Here is a 19,259-nt window from a genome sequence, read left to right on the forward strand (position 1 = left end):
CTGAAAAATCATAGCTATAGATACATGTACCATATATATATGAAATCTGTGGTTTGAAAAAAAAAAAAAACAAAAACCAAAATCAAACAGCCATGGCACACCCTTTATATGACATTTAATGCACATGCTCTGATTGGCAAGAATATTTTGGCATGATTGTTTTCTGAAGTCAAAGAAACCAGTTTCCCTTCTCGAAATATAATTGCTTATAGAAAATAATACCTGATGCGTTTAAAATCGCGTTTGAAATGGATTATTTCTTTGTTTTCCACTGTGGCACTGGAATCGCACAGGACTGCGACTAGTTCAAGTTAAGGTCAAACAGGCACGCTCCCTTTAAAAAATAACATTTCCCCAAGTCTACCCCTCCACCCCACCCCCCACCATGCTGTGGCCCTAGCTTAAGTGTGCAATGTTTGGTATGAAACCAAGGTTAAAATATTGTACTCTAACTCATCCAAGGAAAGGGGGTGGAGAGGGGGCAAGTGGATTACTTTTCGGATCAGTCCTCAGGAAAGATAGTTATCCATGCGTCATGCTTTGTGTTCCCTAGATCCTCCAGAGGAAAGGCTGTAGTGTCTGTGTCAAAGTCGCGGTTTTCCTCCAATCTTCCGCTCGTATCCCAAGGAAACATAATTTATGTATACTGGTATATATGTATATATATTTATATATAAAACAGAAAAGTGCTAAAATGAGATTTGGTGGGAGCAGCATTTTGGAAACAGAGAATATGAAAGCTCGACGGCGCCGTCGGTTCAGATGGATTTCCTCCGTTTCATTAGCCGGTGGTTGTCCGTGAAGCTGTGGAGGCCAGGCGACACAGAGCTGACAGGCGAGGGGAAGAAGCTGTTCTTCAGGGTGCTGGGCGAGATTTCCTCGATCTTGTAGGAGACGGAGTGAAAGTACTGGGGGTTCAGCTGCGAGCTGAAGGAGTTCTGGTGTGAGGCCACGCGGCTGGTGAACTCGTGCGAGCGGTAGCACATGCAGGAGCAGACGGACTGCAGGTCCGTCACCTCCGCCTTGTAGCGCGGCCGCCCGTGCCCGGAGTCCTCCTGCAGGTGGATGATCATGCTGTTCCGGTTGCCCGCCAGCGACGCCCGCTCCTCGGCGTCCCGGCGTTCGTCCTCGCTGTTCATAGTCAGGAATCGGAGGACGACCAGGTTGAGGAAGGCCCCGATCACGGTCAGGCCCACCAGGATGTACATGAAGCTGAAGGCCACATACAGGGGCTTTCTCTGCAGGGCCCGGTTCTTTTGCAGGGCCACGAAGTCTCCGAACCCTATGGTAGTCAATGTAATGAAGCAGTAGTAGTAGGACTGGAAGAAGCTCCAGTCCTCGTAGTGCGAGAAGGCCGCAGCCCCAATGCACAGGGTGCCGATGCAGGAGAAGAAGCCTACGGTCACCATGTTCTCCATGGAGACGTCGGTGATGCGCATGCCGCAGCACTTCTTGATGCGCTTCAGGAGGTACTTGACGAAGGTGTTCATGCGCTCGCCCAGGCTCTGGAACATCACCAGCGTCAGGGGGATGCCCAGCACCGCGTAGAACATGCAGAAGGCCTTCCCGGCGTCCGTCCCTGGGGCCGCGTGCCCGTAACCTGCGGGGTGGGACAGACGGACACACACACACACAAAAAGAAGTTGTGACAATGAGGACGCACTGTAGGAAAAGATGGGCACAAACTCCTTATGGAGGAGGAGAATCAATTACCCCGGGGGCTTGCTTAAAATAAAGGACATCGATTTGTTACGTCGCTCGGCACCACACCAAAAAAAAAAAAGGCGCCGGAATATTTGCTGACGCTGCAATGCCCCTTTATTGCAGAGTCATCATCAGCATTGTCACCCTTGCTTCCAAGAAGTGAATTCCCCCCCCCCCCCCCCCCCCAACTCCTGCTGCCTCCCTCAGCTCGGCACATAAACATGAGTAAACAAGCAAAGTATTTAAGACGGGTCTTCCACATCTGCCAACGCAGGTAACGGAGCATGATCCTGACAGCGAAAAAGAGACGACCCATTTATCTTGTTCGAGCTCCAAGATTGTGGAGGTGTTCAATTAGTCAGAGCTTTCCTCCCTCGTCTTGTGCTAGGGGGCGGTAACGTAGGAGTTATTGTTAAAAAAAGGATCGGCGGAGAGGCCAGCAAAGCTTTTAGCTTAATTAGACTCTGTCTGCGGGCCCGGGCCAAAAGTTGCTGACTCACACAGGAACGTTGTCATGCTTTTCTAATGAAGTTAGTGCTGATACTTAAAAAATGAAAAGGACAGATGTTACAAGTTACATTTTTGAAGGGATAAAAAAGTTGTAAACACATTCTGTTTTGCTACGAGTAATGAGATATGCCCCATATGAATATCACACTGAGGCATTCCTTTTTTGTGACTTCAGTTAGTTTGATTTCCTGTTGCTGCCCCATCCGCCAAAACACATACACACTCAAAACCATACATGCACACACACACACACACACACACTCAGGCATAAACAAATCTTTCTGGTTTTTACACAGACCAAGGCTTTGCAGAACTCTGTCTCTCTAGCACTTAGCACTCACACACCAATTCTTCCTGTCTGCATTACCTACTGTATGACATTATTTACAGTATTTGTTTAACAGATGCTTTTTTCTGGGACTGTGGGGACCCTTTGATAGGGGCTGTGTAAGAGCCCTTCCACACTCTGTTTGTTGTGGTTTAGCATGGGATCATCCGCGGCTTAGTCTCTATTTACATTGTCGAGGCTGATCCCAATTACAGTGAACATCCGACTTGTTTTGGCCGTGTGAAATCCCCCTGAAAAAACAGTGTTATTTCAGATCTGCATATTATCTCTTAGTCCCAACTGCAGTGGCCTTTGAATATCTTATCGCCCTCTACAGGAAACTAAAATACTGCAGGATTATCTCTGGAGTGCCGAGATCCTCTTGTTCTGCCTCACTTACATGGTTTAAGAGAAAATCAGTACCAGGAGAGACGGTTCAACTACAAATCCTACTATTCAACTGCACAAGAAGCCTAGCTCCAAGAAGCCAAGCCTGCATGCTAGAAAGTGTAACAATTACTTTCATTACTTAGTATCAAACACAATTACCGCCAGCTGAGATGCGCTGATGTTTTACAAGTACATTTTTCAAAAATGTTTATGTATAGGTGGTCTTAAATAATGAAGCTATGATAAGATGAAGCTTGTTCTAATTCTCAACCATATATTGGCTCACTGACGCATATGGTAACTTCAAATGTGTTTTAATTAAGATTGCACATATCAAACATAAGTCTCATTCTAAAAAAAAAGTAATGATCTCAACTAGTTATGCCAATCAGACATTTATCGATATATTGAATGGACAAAGTGGTTGAGTAGTGATGTATTGGTTATCAAAATATACATGCCTTTTAAGTAGACCTATGGGCTGTACCATGGAAACTATGGAAACGTTTTAAAATGACATGTACAAAGAGCGAAGGTGTGCGTTGTTTTATGTACAGTGTCCAAAGCCAATTATCTGTATGGAAAAATGGAGTCAAAAAGTGGAGCACATATATTTGCTCTTGAAGCAGTTTGGTAGCACACAGTGATATTGCACTGTGATTTGAAAAATCTCAGATCCTCACCAGCAAGTACAAAAAGCACATACGAATTAACACTTGTTAATATCATTTCACTTTAAATTATGCATAAACATGGAACATTAATCCAATAACTGGGGTGTATTTTATTTGAAAATAAAGGAAATGTCGGCTAGTGAAATGATTGTAGCTACCTAATCTTCGTTGACCATACCTGGGCCTCATATTTTAATGAATTTAATGAATTCTGTGACAAACACTCTTTTACTGAATTAAGAGCCATGACATTTTCTAATTACTTTTTGAATGCCTTCATTGTCCTTTATCACCATTTAAATTTCTATCTCACTTTGAGGTGTCTAGTTACAATGAGGGGCAAATAATGTCAATTCATTACAGACAGTCCCCCTTCAACTGAGCAACAAACAGACTTGTTGTTGTACAAGTAGTGTTTTAATGTGGGTAATTATCAAGGGTAGCAAACAGTGTATTAGTGCTGAACTAAAGCACAGTAAGTGCATGCCTCATGCCTCAGCCCCCTTGGAGCTAAAATCAGAGAAAGAGGTCATCACAAAAGGTCATCTCGTGGTTGTTAAGGTTTATGTTGTTGATCACATGATTCTGCTTTTACCAACAGTGGAGTAATGTTCATTGTAATTACTCAAGCCCTGATTTTACATATTGAAGTTTCAAATGAAGATTCATTAGGAGAATTTCCAGACAATCCCTATGCAATTACCCGATCCTAGACAAGCAGGTCCAATCTACGACTATAAAAATCCCACTCACTACTTCCCTTATGCGTCAGCTGTTCATGGCATCCCTCCTCCACCCCACCTCCCCCCTTTCTTTTCCCTGTTTATGATGTCATCACAGGAGGGTCAACAACCTCGGCCCACGGCCAGGTGCAATCCCTTCATTAGCCTCCAAGCCAAATAAAATGTTCCACTATGACCACATCAAACACAGCTTGCATGCTACTGAATTATTATTATGAATTATTTTGCATGAGTAATATTTCACATTGTGCAGGGTATTCACTACAGGGGATTTAGATGATCTGGTTTGCTTAAAGGTACAACAATACTCCACCCAAACTGCTGGTTACGCATGTCCATTTTCCATTGTACCATGTGGATCGCATCACACTCATGTGGACATTTTGGTCATACCCTGCTTTGAAACTCCAGCGCGGTCACGATTTTCGCAAAACAGCGGGCGGAAACACACTGCTGCTGCAAGGCCACTTCGAAATATTAAGCATTCATATAACTTTGAACTTTCCAAGAAAATGTGCACATGCAATCTCCTCATTACCTCAATTCATAACCTCATCATTTATTTATACTTGAACCCCCAATCATTTTTATGACTCCGCAGCCCTCTGGTATTAATAAAGGGAACTGCATTATTAACCTAGCGTCTGGTGCATTTCGGCTCTACATTTAGAGCCTTGCCGAATAGAACTCCATACCCTCTGGGGGAAGGACAGAAGTAATAATAATAATCATACTCATAAGGGTAATCGTAATCATAGACTTGCATTTATATCACCTGTCGAGGAGAAGTGATACCTCGACCACGACCAGTGTGCAGTATCCATCAGAGAGGTCGGCCAGTCATTTTGTTCCTGAGCCTACCAAGCTTCAGTCATGCAGGCTGAGGTGTGGCTTTATCAAAATCCACCAAGACACCAAAAAACAATTCCACTTTGGCAGTAAGTCTGTGGTATGTACAGTGGTGCACAGTATTGAGGATATAAATAGAGTTCTATTCTCCAACATAACATCTTTAAGGTTGGGTAAGGACTGTGCAACAGGAAAATTCTAGGCCTCAATAAATGCATAAATAGAGTACCACAGAAATGTCTTTAAAATATGTCTAAAAAAGTGAGGTTTCATTTCAGTAATTCAAGCTAGGTGATAATTAGATAGATTGTGCTAAGAAATCAGGATAATTCTCCTTTCGACATCATTATTGTTTACTTGTATGCCCCTAAAAATACACACATAGCATCTTGTGTGTAGTGGAGAATGCAGAATATGATAGTGTTTTGCATTTTTAGCAGCCTGTTGGCAGAACACTCATTAAAAATACATACGCTGCTACCTAGTTTGTTTTCTTTTGAGCATAATCAGATTTTTAAATGATCCTGTTTTGCTCAATCTGAACTTTCTTAAGAAACGCCATCAGGCGGGTGGGCCGCAATGCTAAACCCGGCATATTTACTACAAGACTTTCACATGGCGATGAACGCTGTGAAACTGGCAGCACCTCAGGAGCTGGTTTTGATATGTGAAGCACGGGCTGCGAATTCCCTCTTATGTATATAAACTGCCTAGCTGTTGGCAGCGGCCCAACCTCGCCGAGTCTGGCAGAGCAATCAGTGTTATCCACAAGTGGCATCTAGGTGCGCCCGTTATTTATTTGTGCTTTCCCCTGAGGAATGGATCCGAGCTGCCTTCTCCCCCCCCACCCCCGGGGGAAATCATCCTCCGAGTCCTCCGATTGGCTGATAAGCAGGCGATAACCACTGGAGCCACGACAAGGCTCCTCCCCACGTCTGACCTGAACGTATTCGTTATTGAGCCATCAGTCTGGGCTTTTCACTGCTCAATTGCTTCTGAGCCAGCATTTGGTCTTCCTCTCAACCGATTCCAGGAGAGCACAATGCCTGTTGTGACCGTGGAGAGACAAACAACTTTCGACATCATTATTGTTTACTTGTATCCTCCTAAAAAAATTGCCTCTGCTTGAAACTAGAAAGCAGTGCTCCAGAGAGCATGTATTTATTCATTTGAATGTATATGTTCGCTTCAAGCCCTCTCACATCCACAGGAAGATGGAAAATGGGAGATACACTACTATTTCTGCAGTCCTTAGTATCCTATTTTTCAATAATGTAACCATATTTAACTGTTATAGAATAATACATGTCTTTTTGTACTGTGTAAATCTAGGTGCCTTCCATTATTATGTTGATTTTCAGTTTAAAGTTTAATCTGGGACATGAGAGTTAAAGGTATATGGCCTTTAAGGTCATGGTAACCATTCAGGTCAGATTTTGATGTGAAATTAAATGCAACTATAAAGGAGTGAGTTATGTTTGGTTGAATGGGTTTTTCTGCTCCTCTTTGCTGATGATACCAAAGGTCCTCATCAGAGTCCAGAGTTTACTGTCTCTTGTTGCTGCCTTTGATGTCATTGCAGTGTGAACAGGTTTTCTTAAGGCTCTGTGATTGGCCTCATAAGAGACCAATATGATAGCAAGGTGCCGTTCTGCCAGATGCATTCAAACATGTATTTCCCTGCTCCATTCATGGTACACTGACAGTGGTACAGTATGATCTAATAATCGTTATTTGGATAAAAACAGAAAAATTGCTACAAGTAAAATGACACTACAATCCAGCCATAAGCTTTAAGTGCTTTTCAAAATTGCTTTTTCACCAAATCTGGAATTGTCAGTAGAACAACACTAGACTTTCCAAATCCTGTGGTTTAACGGGAGTGTTGAAGCAAGACAAATGCAACCCTCCAGTATATTTCAATGACTATTTTTGACACTACACACAGTCACACAGCACGCTACAGCAGAGCAAATGCTCTCCACTGATGTCATTCAAGAGATTTGCACAAGCTTCAGGAGGATTCCATATCCGTGAGCAAAGCACACCCTGGCCAAGGAAAACCACCGTACCGGTGGGAAAAAGCCAATTTTATTCCACCACTACAGACTCCTAGTCATTGCAAAAGACAATTCAGACTCAACCTGCAAGTAACAAGCACATTAACTGGCTGAGCCACTCAGGAGCCCAAGACATCCATTGGTTTTAAGTCCCGATCACAATAAATCTCAATGATGGAATATTGCTGATATTTTGCTGGGAACCTGTATGGTGTCAAAGGGGTTTATGTTAACATAGCACAGATCAGTGCAAGCATGTGAACCACCCTCCTTTCCCATATAAATGTATTCTATTTGTTACATCAATATTGCTTCCTCAGAGACTAGAAAGGTGTTTGCAGTGGACTTGCAGCGACTGCTGAATACTGAGCAAATCCCTGATGGGTGCCATCGCTCTTGTAACTGCCCCATGACCCCTTTCATCATGTTTTAGGAGGCCGCAGCATTTTACGCCCAGGGCCAGAGCTCGGCGGGCTCCTTTATGGTCGTTGATCTTCTCCATCTGCACACACTGATGGCTTCCCCAGGGACACGGTGCTTGGAGTGCGGTAATTGAATGATATTACTGACGCTATCGTCATCTGTGTTTTCTGTTTAATTAACTCCAGCTCGGGAGTAAATGACACCCTCAGAGTTATTAGGCGCTTTTCGGCGTCGGCACGGCTGAAACGCGCGCGTCTCTCTCACTTAGGCACCTCTGCGGAGGGCAGGCACTCCGTTTGACGTCTTCGTCGATTTTGCCCTGTCATTTTTTTCTTTGGTCTGCATCTGAGATGACGCGCATTTCCGTTAATACTTAAAACCGCATCTCTGCCAAATCAGTCGTGGCTCCAGGCTACCGTCTTGCAGTCTTACTCATTAAGTAGGATAATTAGAATTGATTATTGTGGCTATTAGAATTCCTGTGGTGAAATTATACTTCCATGAATTATATTGGCACCTGTAATTAATTGAAAAATTGTACTTGATTAGCGGCTATACATGACTGGGTTTGAAATCTGAGCGCACTTGTCCTAACGGGAACCCAGGGCTGTGTTCTGGAAAATGATTGGTGGTTTACCTACAATTATCAATTAACATGTATATCTAATTGGGCCTTGCAGTTAACCTATAGCACTAGAAAATGTCAAGGGATTTAAAAATGCACCCCAGGAGAACTACATCAAGCATACACCTTTGTAAGGGTGGTGTATGGAGGTATGACTGGTCCAACTAGTCCAAACCACTTGTCCTGGGTTTTTATTTGTCATAGTTCATCTCAAGGAGTCAAGGTGTCTTTTAAGGAGTCAAGGTGTCTTTCCTTTTCCATTTTGTCAGTTATCAGACATTCTTATCTCGAGCAACTTTCACAGAAGAAACCAAGTGCATCCAATGAAGTTGCTTACAGTACATACAGGACACAGCTGACCATGTTCAGACATGAGCCAGTCCCTGACACTGTGCTGCCATAACCACTGCGTGTATGCTTCACTCACACCCGGACCTTGACACTTAAAGCTGAGATTGTGAACAGGGCCTGACGATAATTGATGGTGACCGCGGGCGGAACGTCACTCAGTCACTCAGTCACTCAGCTCTGCTATTGTTGCTTTTCTGTCATTATGGCAAGTGTACTGCACAAAGCTGCCCCGGCTCTCCACTCAGTGACGCTGGCATGTTGGATATGGACATAATCCTCTCTGCCTCCTCAAGAGCCTTGAGGAGTGACCACAGACCATGGGCAATCGCTATGCGTCCCAGTTTAAAGGCCAAACATGCATCATTAGGTTCCATTGTTCTGTACCAGACTCCTCCCAGCCAAAAGTTTCACATCTGAAAAGAATGCCCTGAGCACCAAGAACCTGAAAGCATTCTGTCTGAGAATGATCTGGTTCTGGTTGCATTAAAATGCCTCAGCAGATGCAAGGCATTTGGCCTGATTTCAAATGCCAAAATTAACAGTGAGGAAGCAACTCAAAAGTCTGTTTCAAAGTGTATGTATGGGAACTCGATTTGGTTGGAGTCTTTTAAAATGTAAGTAATCTTGTCATTGAAAATGTGATGTACTGAAAATACTGAATGCAGTGTTTTGAATTTTGCCTGACCTTGTCTGATGTTGATACAAGCGGTTGTTTAAATTTCCATTCAAGAAAATATTTACCTTTTTGTTAATAAAGGGCAACATTTAATTTCTATTTCATTGTTCAAAAATTGTCATCAATCAACAGTGCCTGGCTATGTCACATCATGTAAATAAATGGCAATTATAAGTAGAATGTGAAAAGGGTAAGCATTGATATGGAGTGTTGACCATGACAAAAGTTCCACTAAGCTAATTAACTAAAACTTGATGTCATGATTAGCTAGTTTGATGCTGCATGTGTTGAGATTGAAGCTGAGTATGTTGCATAGTACTGGTGAATGGGCAGAGAAGAAACCTCTGCTTCCAGCAAATCTCCAATGGGTCTCATTCTATGGGACTTAAACCCTGAGGAAGAAAACATGAATGGACTGGAACTGTTTTGTGTGTTTACACATTGGTATTTTCCCTGATTTGTGCGACATTGTAAAAGTTTTATTAGCTATCCTTCAATATTTGTATTATGACATCTGTTTCATTTATTCATTTGGCAGACGCTTTTATCCAACTAACATAGGTTACAGTTGCTTTTACAATGTTATCCATTTATCCATTATTTACTGAGGCAACTATGGGTTAAGTACCTTACCCAAGGGTAGCAGTGTCCCAGCGGGGATTGAACCGGCAACCTTTTGGTTACGAGTCCTGCTCCTTAACCACTATGCTACACTGCCGCCCCGGCAAACAACATGTATGTCAGTTTTTACATACCTTTACTCCTACAACCCATGGTGCCATGGTAACTATATTTTTCCAAAAATCACACAGAACCATTGCACTTTATCTAGTTTATCTATCTAATTTTATGTGCCAAATAAGCATAATTGCTTTTTAACTTGACCATTTCTTCTAAATGGAAGTGGGGCCTGTTGGGTTACTGTTAGCAGACAAAATTTTAAGGTTTAAGCCACTAGACTGGTGAACTTTATTAGGGGTGGAACAGATACTCCTACTCAGAAACTTCACTTCATTTCAATGCTTGTGATACAAAGTTAAAATGCACTCATGTGATCCAGTACCCATGTCAAAATCCACATACCAGGGCCTGTCTCAGACCTCTCTGAAAAATTTTTCACTTTACAAATGAGATCATCTACTTCCCAGCTTCCAGCATTTTAAATTCAAGTACGTGCACCACAGAACTCTTACTTGACCTTTGGTCTTGGCAATGTTTTCCAACACACAGTGGTTTGCAAAATGGCACTCCGCAGTACATGGCTTCATCTCAGGGAAAATGCGTGCACCACTCTCCAGGTCTTTCAGGTGGCCTGTGAGGAGGACTTGAACATAGGATTCAAACAGTCTGTCCAACAGCTGAAAATATGATCTTATCCGAAGTGTGCTGGACACACAATTTTCTCTATACTCATGACATGAACGCTAAAGACACAATCTTCCTTGTTCCATGATTTTTTTCTTCTAGCAATATTTGCTGAAACTGAAATACTCAGTCTGCTGCAAAGCCCCCACTGACATCCTGTGAATGTTTCTCTCAATTGATGGGTCAGCTAAATTTATCATTATAATATTTACTTGTAGTTTCAGATACAGAGGTTGTCTTCAGATACAGAGGTTGTCGCTGTATTAGGTACACTTAGGTACTATGGTGCACCCTGGACATGCATGGTTTCCCTATATCTAATATTACAATTGTAATAATTTCATGATATATATATATATATATATATATATATATATGTATATATATATATATATAAAATATAAAAAACATCAAACATTTTCCATTGCCATACAAATCTTTTTTGATATCACTTGAGAGATTTTAAATTAGTGTGCTCAGCTCATTATAAAGTCAACAGTTTTACCCTAAAGAGATTAATCATTCTGTGATTACATATCACGCAGGTTTTGAGGCTGAAGAGCAAAGGCTAATGAACAAACTTCAGGAAATTTGTGCATTTTTAGGAGCACTTTCTGTTATTTATGTTGTTAATTTGCCAAGGCAGTCACATAGAATAGAGCTTACATTTTTTCACATGGACAAATAATCATACTGCACAGAATAACTGATCTTTTTGTTGTCAAGGCTGGCTGCAGGAATTAAACTTCACGCACCGCGAATAAAGAATAAACTTATCTGCATGGTTAAATAATCAGAGACAGCACAAACTCTGCACAATGTTGTTAGCACAAACGCTGAAAAAACTACCACAAAATACAGTGGACTGAAAGGAACAGCAGCTGACTGGTAGGGATTATTCAGATAATTAATTGCTTGATTGTCAATCAAGCAAAACAAGCAAAATCAGGTTCTAAGCTATTTCGAGCTCATGAGCCAGTTGTTTATGTGATTTCATTATGTGATGTATGATGGAGATATGTCCAGATGATAAAAGGCTGTGCATTAAGACAGTTGTATAAATCTCATTTTGTTACTGTATAATCTGTAAATAATGAAGGTAAAATAATTTACTTATCTGTTTCCAAGCTTTTCTCGTTGTGTTTTTAAGATGTATCAAGTCAAACCAAATCAAATTAAATCAAACCTTTTTATCATAGCACATTTTACAATTCAGATTGCAACAAAGTGCTGTACAAATGCATAGTGGATTTTCCAGAGAAGATAAAAACAGTCATATGGGAAAAGACAGTCACAGAGAATAGTGTGTTATCATAGGGATAACACAAAAATGCCATCAGTGTATGATCATGACCACGGTTTAAACAGATCTGTTAATTGGTGTAAAAAAATTTCATTACCTTTTCTGTCTTTGTCAAACTTAAGATCCCTTAAAACACAGTTATTTTTACGTGCGTTGTAATGTTTATAGAATGTCAGTAGCTGTTTGCAAAAAGGAACTTATTCCTCTGCTGAGTGGGGCTGAAATAAATGCTGTCTTTCATGTCCAGTAATTAACTTAAGTGTTTTTGTTCGAAATATCATACACAGCATCATACATCACACAGTATCAAAGAGATTGGTTTCCCCTGAAATTAATGAAAAATGCTACATACACCAAAAAAGGAAGCATTTAAAACTGTAAAATCAAATTGTGGTCAGACTGAATACTAGCCTTGGTCTCACTTCCAGTTTGTCATTACTGGAGCTGGTGTTTTCCAAGCAGTGATAAACAACAATAAAAAGAAAAAAAAAACCTCAGAAACGTCGTTGCAGCGATGCCCCAGAAAAAAAATGTCCGCCTTTCGAAGCTTAATGGAGTAGGCCTACGGTAGGAGGTTTACATAAACGAGAAGGCCTCCTTCCGCAAAACATGAAAGTGAAACCGAAGCGAGGAAGGGCGCGAGGATTACTTTTTCGGAGTCTTAATGCACTAGGCAGGTAGTGTAAGCATTGTTCCGTTTATCTCCGTTTTGCTTTCGCCTTTGTTCTGCCCGTCTGTTTTTGATGTTGCGGTTCGAGGCTGCAGTGTCTTATTGTGCTTGTCCTGCTATTATAATCCCATTCTCTCGTTGTCAAGGGAACGGAGCCATTTGTTTGGTAGAGCAGAGACCAGTAATGCTCAGGTGTGTATGAGCGCGAGGGCGTGCGTGTGTTTTAATGCTGTCGCAGTATCAAACAGAATCTCCGAGATGAGTTGTTCCCCTCACATTTTCCCGATCAGTGATTGATTTTAAATTATCCATGTAGCCGCCGTCCACACGTGGGGAAAAAGCATTCTTGTGTCAACAGTAGCGTGGAATGCTGAGGCGAGGAGCACGTCTCCTCTGTCCATTGACAAATAATTAGCACGCTCATTAAATTGGAAAAGGCCCACGAAGAGCAGATCTCTGCCTCTGGCCTCCACTGCGCTGGAGAGGCCTGCGCCCACCATAATAAGGAGGTGTCAACTGCGACTCCCACTCGAGGCCCTCCTGTGACAGAGAATCTCACTGGTGTGTACCAGCGTTGCTTACACATGCCTTCTCACTCAATAGCCTCCTGTCAAGGAATCAATTGCTCCACGCCCTATGCCCAAGGCGGGCGATCTCATTACAAGATGGGAATTGTTAAAAGCATTACACTGAGTAATGCTTTTGTGTATGAGAGAGAGATAGAGAGAGAGAGAGAGAGAGAGAGCACGCTCACCACAGAAGGTGATGCTCTTGTAACAGCAAACAACGATTACCCCATCTATTCTATCTGTGCTAGATTTTGTGCTAAAAAATATTCTGAATGGACACATGAGTTTCAGATGATGTTTGAGTTGAAGCATCCTGAAGGATTACTTAGTGATCAAACTTTGTTCCATTCAGAACAAGTTTCTATGTGATGAAACTATGCCAAAATATGTGTAGCACAGTAATCAATGTAAGAGGCAATTGTAACTTCTGTTGCTACAGTGTTAGCTGATTTTCGGCTAATCCCCACACCTCACTTCACCCAAGAAACAAGTACTACAAGGCTATATAAAAGAGTAGTCCAGCCTCAGCTTGACAGCATCAACTTGTATTAGTATCAGTATTTTCATTTTGTCAGCAAATAAAAGGTCAGCAAATTTGAAAATGAAATAAAATAGTCAGGAATACTGGATGTTTTGATCACATGTAATTCACATGCTGCATGTTGCAGAAATAAAAATTTCCACTAATGTCCCCAATACATCACATAGGATCTTTCACTATGGGCATAAATGTGTTATTTTAACATCCTGGCTGGATGGAAACTTGAAATGTCTTATTACCAAAATGCATTTTATGAAGGTACTGGAGTGTGTGCATTGAACTTGACATGATGCTAAACCTTACTGTGGTTTTAGCGATGCATTAAAACCTATACTGGGATGTTGCCTGGCTGCTGTTGTGAAAACCCCCACAAAAAATGGCATTTTCGATTTGTATGGCGTTAAAGTGATGCGTTAAAGGACACTGGCTTGCCGTGTCTTGCCTTTTGCACATGGAAAATTAACAAAAATTCATCTGCTATGTATAAATATGACTCATGACTGACTGTGATTTTCAAGACTGACAAAATTTTCAATAGTAGAACTTGCATAAAAAAACGATTACATTAAAACAATAACGCTTATCATATTTTTGTTCTGTATCTCAAGATGATGGCTAGCATTGTACTGGAGCACAGAGCAATGCATCTTCACCAAATGTTAGGTGAGAGTGCTTTTTGCTCAGGGGCATCAGTTCTGAGCAGATGTAGCACAAATACACTGATCTGTGTGCCATTTGGATGGGCTGAAGCACAAAGATTGGCAACAATCGCAATGTAAAGAATATATATGCCTGTAAAGAACTGATGACCACGAACAAACAGTTTGTGGATGTTACAATGTCATGCAGAGTTGACTGTCATTAACAATACTCAGTTTTATAGAATGAAACGGCAATGTCCTTCTTGCTACCAACCGCTAAGTACACCAAGACATTTGTTTACGTGTTGTGCATTTGGTGACTTTATACTACAGTTTTATGCATACATCCCAGCAAATCCAATCCAATCATGCAAGCATGAGCAAATCCAATTTCCTGTAATCAGGTAACCCTCTAATCTGATTACTCTTTAAAAATAGCTATTCTATACTCTTTTAATTAAAGAAGATTAAAATCTCAATTCAGAAAATAATGACATGACTGAATATTTTTCATCGTCATTGTACATTGACTGCAGGAAATAAATATGTGCAATATAATAATCTATCATAGAGAACGTGATTTCAAATATCAATAGTTTAATATTTTTTGAACATGTAATTCTGCTCAGTTAATGTTAGACAATGCAAAGTTATGACTTGGGTTGTTGTGTGTTCTTTTAGAAGGAAAGCCACTCTAGTGCCCCTGGGCAACATATTTTACAACAGTGTAAAATCCTTTATGGTCTATGACCTCATAATAGGTCTACCGAACATTTGGAAATGTATTCATTATTAATCCCATTAACTTGAAAGATATCATGTTGCATTTAACTAAAGGCTTACTGCTGATAGCCACCTTTGTGAATAAATCAAAGAGCGCACGCAGATGTGTGGCAATTCAAATCCGAAGAACAGAGAAATGCTGATTATCTCTGGAATAGAACGGGGGCTTTGATTGAACAGGACCTGGCGTAGATGATAATAGTACATATTTCAGGTGGCTTATTTAATCCCCTCTGTCCTTTGAAGTAAGTTCAATGAGGCAACCCTTGTGATTAAAGGTTACATGACGATGTCCTTGACCCACCCCCCACTGCCAAATATGGACATGAGCTGGGGGGTGGTAGGAAAGAAGCAGGCCACTGAGCTGAATTTAGAAAGTAGAAAGGCAGACTCCCATCTTCCTCACTGTCTCACCTGTCATGGCCGCCGTGTGGTCAAGACAAGTCTCACCTCATCAGCTACCACTGAGATTTCTTCTACTTATAAGACTGTATTAATATCGTTTTCTTTTTATTTGCAAAAATGTTGAATTGTAAAAAATTAAGAGAGGAGGAGCTTCATTAAATGATAAGAGGATAAGTTAAGGTAGAGAAAAGTTGTGCTAGATAAGAAGTTTTGATGACAATTTATATTGATAATTGGATTTTGATAATGACAAATTCCTACAACATTCATTTTGTAATCTCTATTGATAGGGTTTTATTTTTTCCACACCATCAGCATCCATGTTTATATCTTACATATTGTTTATGCAAACATTTAATCTCCCCTGTATTTTTTGTTTGTAAGGAGAGGCCAACCTCAACAGCAAACTCACTAGCTGAGAGAATACAACAGGCATATCCACTGGTTCTATCAACAATCTTTGGTTAAAATCAAATTCCCCCATAGAAAAAATAATATAATATAATGAAAATATACTTTAGAAAATATATTTTATTTCAATCAATTCTGTTAATATATGTAAATTATATTGCAGTATACCATCATGGGAATATTTCTGCTTGCATTAATATGTGTTATTTATATTATTTGTGATACGTTCTTGGGCTGAACAACATATTTCTCAAAATATTACAAAATATTTCTTTTCCCTAAGAGCATGTTATACAGCACGGAGCAAAGTCCTCTGGGTATTTTTCAAGCACAAGCCTTTGAACTGCCAGGTGTGATTGCATCACTGACTATCAACCTCTTTGTCAATCTCAGTCACATATATACAGAATTAAAACTTGAATAACCAACATGCGTGTTGACTTATCTATGACATAATTGGCATAATTATAAAAAAAAACAGGCATACTATAGTAGGCACACTAAACTCACACATTGTTTGAATTACTGGAGGACTTTTATCATATTTAATTGTAAAGTGGTTTAAATGTACTTTATTGCCAAGGAAACCTGGAAAAGGTATAATGATAATAATAACAGAAATCATAACACAATACACATATTAAACACACACACACACACACACACACATAAGGGACACAGATGAATCTATTCTGTTTTGATGTCATCTTCATTCCCTTTCTCAGTGCTGTGGACTGAACTGCAGATAACAGTTTATCTTTTCTTTAAAAAAAGTGACTTCATATGGTTGTTATGAGTCAGTGACCTTCCACCCTGAGGCCATACAAAGTTTAAGTGAGAATCCTGCTTACTCCACTTCCATGGCACGGCATAAAATCCCTTCATTCCTTTCCACTGCGGAGTTAATTACTACACAAGTGCCGTTTAGTGCCTTTAACTGAAGGTTTTTATACATCTATTTCGGAGGTTAATCCAACTCCAATTTTCTGGAGAGCCCAACGACATTAATTGCTATGAGACATTGCATTTTAATGAAGGAAGATGGCAGAGAACTTCAGATAACTGTTCGCCAAAAAAAAAATAAATAAACCTTTTGTAGATTTCTGAAGCATTATTAACAAATGTCGTTGACAGTGCATGCGCCGGTTGGAAACGCGGAGTGCATAACAGTGCTGTATGTGCTTTGGCGCTAATTATCCCCCTCCTGCTCAGTCACTAAACACAGGGAGCTGGTTCTGCGTGGAACTGACAAACATTCTCATCACATCGCATTTGTGTCTGGATGAATGCGTTTCTCTTAAGATGCACCCGAAACAAATTGGAGAGAAAACGCTTGCAGCGTGAGAAGCACTTGAGGCATTGCATTTTGTACATTCTTATTGTAAGATGAACACTTTTATTTGCAAAAAAAAACTTGATGACTTTTTGCAGTAAGCACAACACTGAAATTGTTTGCATTTGTTATAAACAAAAGAGGTGTTATTTTATCAGGCCAACAGAAAGCAGACCGCTGCCAATGTCAAGACTTGAGGTCAAATTGCATTTAAATACTATCTCCCTGTGGAAATTGCCTGACAATACTATTGTGAATGCTAAATTGAATGTAAATCCACTGTATCTCTCTCTTTTGCTCTCTCTCTGTATATGTGTGTGTGTGTGTGTGTGTGTGTGTGTGTGTGTGCAAGAGAGAGAGAATGCACTTTCTTAAACATGCAAACATCCAGAAATAGAGAGCCAGGGATCAAATACAATAGATTTTGTTGCAAATTACCCCATCAAATTCAGTGCTATCACAGTCAGATTTACTTTATGTTGTGTCACTAATATCACACTGATCCTCTGTTGAATTTCAAGCCTCCAACCCCCTTTTCCATAAATATATGAAAATAAAGAAGTGTGGTTAAATTGTGTACAAATGCAAATGAAAATATCTAAATATGAAACATAAAGTGAAATACAATTGAAATGCAGGAAAAAGAGCATTCTGTTCTTAATATGAAAATGTCGCACTACATATGCCTTCAGTTCAGAATGGAAGAAAACTCTGCATTCATCCAGTAAGATGAACTTGCCGTTGAACCCGACCACATTTTTTTTTGATTTGCAAACATATAACCACAGCTGAATCAAAATGGAGACATGCAAGCCTTTGATGAAAACCAATATTAACTACTGTATATTAGGTAAGGCAAGACAAGATACTGTGTCATGAATATGCTTAATTTTTTGGTTGAGTATCACTTTGTTGATTTATCAGTGGAGCATTCGACAAATTGATATTCTAAGGTGGGTTTTTCTTGGACACAGAAAGCCAGGGTTTTAAAAAATGTACTCTTGGCTCTGAAAAATAGCACACTTTGGCAAGCTGAATTGTAAGTAAATTAAAGGGCACTATCCAAGCCAAAAGCATTATATTCCACAATATAGTTTGTAGCGTTTTTTTTTTTTCATCAATTTCACAGTACCATCCTGTGGAATAGAACACCTCTGACTGTTCAACATACCTAAATGGGCTGTTACTCAAAGCAACAAGCAAACACAACTGCAAATTGCACTGTACGGGTTTGAAAACATGACATGACAAGATAAAGTTTCTTTATCCATCTAGGAGTAATTTTATAAGATCAAAAGATGTGCTCTGAAATTCAAGGTAAGACATGAGATTTCTAAAACTGCATTATATCTTAAACTGAAGTTACATTTCCAAAGATTTTTAGAATTACTTAGCCACGTCAAGGCCAGTTACACCTAAGGGCTGATTCAATTTAACCGTTACTCTAAAAAGTGATGGATAAGATCTCATGGGTGCACACAGCACTGCATGGCTCCTAAGGTCTTTATGTCTTCATGCATGTGCAGGGTCCTGACCTCAGAGACTATAATGGCACAATCCATCAGGATAATTTGAGTGACACCTGACAGACATCACAATACAAATTACATGTTTAAACTATATCACAGAAGTTTAGATATTGTTGCAGCTGAACAACTGTTTGTTGAGAACAAACATTGTCACCAACACATCCGAGGATAGTCGGTGAAGATGGCAATTAGTTTGATTAATTGGTTAACTGATTAATCCATTGTTTATCTTCATTTTGTAGAATCTTACAGACACCATACAAATATTGACGAAATGACATGGCTCGCAGTCAATGGGGGTGTTGGGTAACACCAGTCCCACCCAGAAAGCAAGTACGAGTTGATGGACCCACTTCAGCTAGTGTTTCCTTTGGGG

General features: G+C 40.3%; 1 protein-coding gene across 1 annotated transcript in view; it reads right to left on the reverse strand.

Moving 5' to 3' along the window:
- Positions 1-708: 708 nt before the first annotated feature.
- Positions 709-19,259, reverse strand: part of kcnk9 (potassium channel, subfamily K, member 9) — a 47,799-nt gene continuing 29,248 nt past the window's right edge. Inside the window, exon 2 of the mRNA XM_036515855.1 lies at positions 709-1,600. Within this exon, the coding sequence (XP_036371748.1) occupies positions 759-1,600 (842 nt within the window). The 3' untranslated portion in view covers positions 709-758. The remainder of the gene's footprint in view (positions 1,601-19,259) is intronic.

This window comes from Megalops cyprinoides, chromosome 21 (genome assembly GCF_013368585.1).
Source record: "Megalops cyprinoides isolate fMegCyp1 chromosome 21, fMegCyp1.pri, whole genome shotgun sequence".
NCBI classification, from domain to species: Eukaryota; Metazoa; Chordata; class Actinopteri; order Elopiformes; family Megalopidae; genus Megalops; species Megalops cyprinoides.